Below are 3,978 nucleotides of genomic sequence, written 5' to 3'. Positions count from 1 at the left end.
GTGTGCGCGCGCCTGTGTGTGTGCTTCGGGGATAGAAACCTGGGTCTCGTGCTTTACCCCTTTTGCCACCATGGACCTATGCCTCAAGACCCTTCGCTGTCTTCGAAAGCAACTGTATGTGTGCACGTGCACATTTGAGAAAAACACATGCTAACAACTCCCAGCCCCTGAGATCTGGCTCACCTCAGCACCCTGTCACTTGGCTTTTTATAATAAAGCAGACCTCAAGCTGGTGATGGTAGCCGCTGAATGACAAGCCGGTCCCCTAATCCTTCCTGTGCTTCAAGCGTCTCATGGGGCTGACAGGGAAGAGAGCAGAGGTTGACTGCTTTCCAGAGGATACAAGTCACCGCAACTCCAAAGCACACTCTATTTCAGGAGACTTATGCACAAAATAATCTGTGCAAGGGGCACCTCTCCCCAGGCTACTGGTGGCTGAACTGAGCAAGGGAGCCAGGCCCCCAAGCACAGCGGACAAGACACCACATACTCAAGCGCCAGTAAGATTAGTGGGCACCACAGCCTCAGATGTTCGGCAGAGCGGAGAGAACTGAAGGGAAGACTGTGATGTCGGGAAGACTGTAACACGTCTTCTTCTTAGGAGAACAAAAGTCTAAAGAGTTGGGATGAAAAGAACCCAGAAAAGGAAATGCAAGCTCATAGAAGCCATTCACCGCATGACCCAGGAAGTCCCCTCCAGGTTGTACCCTGTTTCTAGAAGGCATGTTACTGGAACAGTCTATTTAAACAGAGGCATCCAACTCCAAATCCTCCAGCATAAGGATGCCTGAAATCTGCCTGCTTGCTTCTCCAGGGGCTGCATGCCCCAAATCTGAAGCACGCACACACACCGTGGCCTTCCCTATCTGTGACATTTCCTTCCTGCTGACATGTTACGTTCAACCGACTCTATTTTCCTAAAACCCAAGAGTAGAAGGCTTCTCCCCTGCCACACACCCTCCATCCTTTGGTCCTCTGCTAGTCACGGCTACCTGGGCTCTACTTTGCAGCCATGCGTGGTGAATGAAGGCCAACCACATTCATTCTCCCAATTAGTCCTCTGCCCCAGGGCCAAAGATCAAGGGCAAAAACTAAGTGGCAGAGTGCTTGACTAACAAGTACACGGCTCTGGGTTCCTTCCCTGGCCCTTGGTTGGGGGAGGGGCAGCGGCAAGGGCATCCTGCTACTGACCTCTCCTGATGCCATTCCTCTTGGAAGGTGGGCTAGTCCCTTAGCTCTTGGGGGTATTCTGCTTCTCTTTCTTCATGGTCCAGTCTGTTCCTGGCAACTTTTCCAGCTGCATCCTCCTGCTTTTGTTTGTGTGTGTGTGTTCCCAGGGCTTAGGCTATCTGTACCACTCATTACCTCTGGAGACTGTTCCTCAGACCCTCACCTCCTCTGCAGTCTTTTGTTTGCAGTACATATCAGCTATCTGCTAGGAATCTGCTGCTCAGGACACAAATTCCAATGTAAGAAAACACTCACCTGCTCCTGGCCTGAGTCAGGCCTAGGCCTCCTCCAATACAACCTCTGCCTCCACAGCCCTAGGCCAAGCAGCAAACGTCCTCTATTCTACCTCCTGATGCCTCCCTGGGTCACCTCCTCAGGCCAATGTGACACCTGACCTGGCTTCCCTGAGCCACTGGTGCCCACATCAGTTAAAACCACTCAGACAATCTGGGTTTAGTATTGACCACTTGAGTGGCAGATGCAGAAGGATCTGAGTTCAAGGCCAGTCAGTCAAGGCTACACAGAGAGACCCTGTCTCAAAAAACCAAAATCACCCAGTCAGTGCTGCTCTTGGCTCACAGCCCTGTTGATCACACAGACATCCATAATGCCAAACACAGGCACACCGCACATCTTGCCTCTGTGAACATTTTAACTACGGGGCTGGAAGACAAACATGTCTCAGCAGCAGCATCCTTACCACGGGTACCAATCCCTGAAGCTTAAATTCAGTTCTAGTCAGTCAGGGCAATCCTTAAACCTCCACTGTCCCAAATCGGTGACACTCACAGCATTTAAAGGGACAAAACATGGGTCCAGCTGGAAGGGGACACTACAGTGAGCACTTCCCTGCTCACCACTCCCGCCCAAACCCCATCCCACGGGGCTTCACAGGCACAATCCTCCTGTGGCTGTCCTCGGCTGGGACATTTCCTTCCTATTGACACAGGTCAGTCAGAACTTGCTCTGGCAAGGCATATGCCACTGTCCTTGATGAGAGTGAACAACTTAAAGACCTTAGAACCAAGAGAGTTTGGAGCATCAAAGGACTGTGGCGGTCTCTATATTGCTCCCTTAACAGGAAGGCTTGGAATAATTCTGGAAGAAATGGAACCCATACCTCCAGGTTCACCCTTAAAAGGCTAACAAACACCACCTCAGGAACGAGTCCCTAGGTTTAACATGCACACCAGACCTATCTCTCTCTTTGATAAACTAACAGAGCAAGAGAGCTGCAGGGGTCTTCCCAGGACCTGAAGAAGACCCTGCTGGCTGGCGCCTAAACTGTAAGTGCCTTGTTTGAGGGTTGAAACAGCCCAGGCACCAGGCACCATACTATCAGGAGGCTCCACCCTACCCACTCCCTAGAAAGAGGCTGCAGGACCAAGTTCTAGGAGATAGCCAGGACACACCTGAGCGGTCCTCCAACACACTGGCCAGAGCTGCTCACTCAAGCCTCCCATTCACCCACTCACCATCTGCACAGAAGTCCCCTGCAGAGACAAAGGGACCGTGGGCATGCAGAGTGCCCATCACGTCACTGAAGCTGCCTCTTGCACTGACTGTCCAGGGGCTCAATGAGTGGACCTGGGGCCAGAAGAACTGACACTTCATGCCGCACAGCTCAGCACACCCAGAGCCCTGCTGCGCTTCCGCTCCCACCCTCCGAGGAAGCACGTCTGGGGGCCAGGAGCACCCTAAGGATGAGGGTGGAGTGCTACAGGGGAACCTACATCTTTTTGTTGTTTCAACACAGGGTTTCTCTCTGGAGGACGGGGGATCGATTCTGGGCTTCCTGTATGTTAGGCAAGCACTGAGCTACATCCCCAGCCTTTTTTCTTTTTTTCTTTCTTTTTATATAAATAGGGTCTTACTACATGACCCATGCAGGCCTGGAACCACCTTCCCACCATCCTGCATCAGACTCGCACAGCACTTCCTCCCCGAGTGTAAACGGAGGACTTTCAATATTTCCAGAGGTCACGCCCAGACGCAAGGCCATCACTTTCTGAAAAAGGTCAAGTTTTAGTGCCTTCTCTGGCCGCGATCCTTTCCACCAGGGGCAGCCCCTTACCTCGCTTGAACTCCTCCAGGACGGCGTCCAATTTAGTGTCGTTGAAGACGAAGTGGAGTGGATGGTTGTAGAAGCGGGTGATGGTGCTGAGAGGCGTGCAGTCCTCGGGGTCCACGAAGGCCAAGTCTTTGAGGTACAGTATGTCCACGATGTTGGAGCGCTCCTCCTCATACACCGGGATGCGCGTGTGGCCGCTCTGCATGATGCTGGCGAGGACGCCGAAGTCCAGGACAGCGCCAGAGTCCAGCATGAAGCAGTCTTCGAGCGGCGTGAGCACATCCTCCACGGTCCGGTAGCGCAGCACGCCCTTGCTGAGGTCACTGTAGGGGTCGCCGCAGCCGCGCGCCAGCTCCAGCACGCGCTCCCGCAGGCGCCCGGGCCGCGCTGCCAGCTCCAGTAGCTGGCCCACGGGCAGCGCCACGGGCAAGGTGAGCAGCACCGCCAAGCGGCTGAGGGCCAGCGCGCGCGGCGCCAGCGCCAGCGCCCAGCGCCCGCTCACGGCGGCCGGCAGCACCTCGCCCACCAGGAACACCAGCCCGGCGCAGCCCAGCACGGCGGGCACGGCGCGCTGGCCGGCCGCGCGGTACAGCAGCACCGCCAGGGCCGCCTGCGCCAGGCTGGCCAGGAGCAGCAGCGCGCCCAGGGCGCAGCCGGCCCACCGGCGCGCCGGCTCC

The 3,978-nt window shown here is 55.3% G+C and overlaps 1 protein-coding gene across 1 annotated transcript; it reads right to left on the bottom strand.

Annotated features, from left to right (window-relative positions):
• Window positions 1-3,248: 3,248 nt before the first annotated feature.
• Window positions 3,249-3,974, bottom strand: LOC129673049 (metal transporter CNNM3-like; the record flags this gene model as incomplete). The annotated part of the gene is made up of 1 exon (XM_055602714.1): window positions 3,249-3,974. A coding segment is annotated over one exon (726 nt), but the record flags the coding sequence as incomplete, so codon positions are not given.
• Window positions 3,975-3,978: the final 4 nt, after the last annotated feature.

This window comes from Psammomys obesus, unplaced genomic scaffold (genome assembly GCF_907164565.1).
Source record: "Psammomys obesus unplaced genomic scaffold, mPsaObe1.curated_primary_1811, whole genome shotgun sequence".
In the NCBI taxonomy this organism is placed as follows: Eukaryota; Metazoa; Chordata; class Mammalia; order Rodentia; family Muridae; genus Psammomys; species Psammomys obesus.
This window is presented reverse-complemented; position numbering and strand designations above follow the sequence as displayed.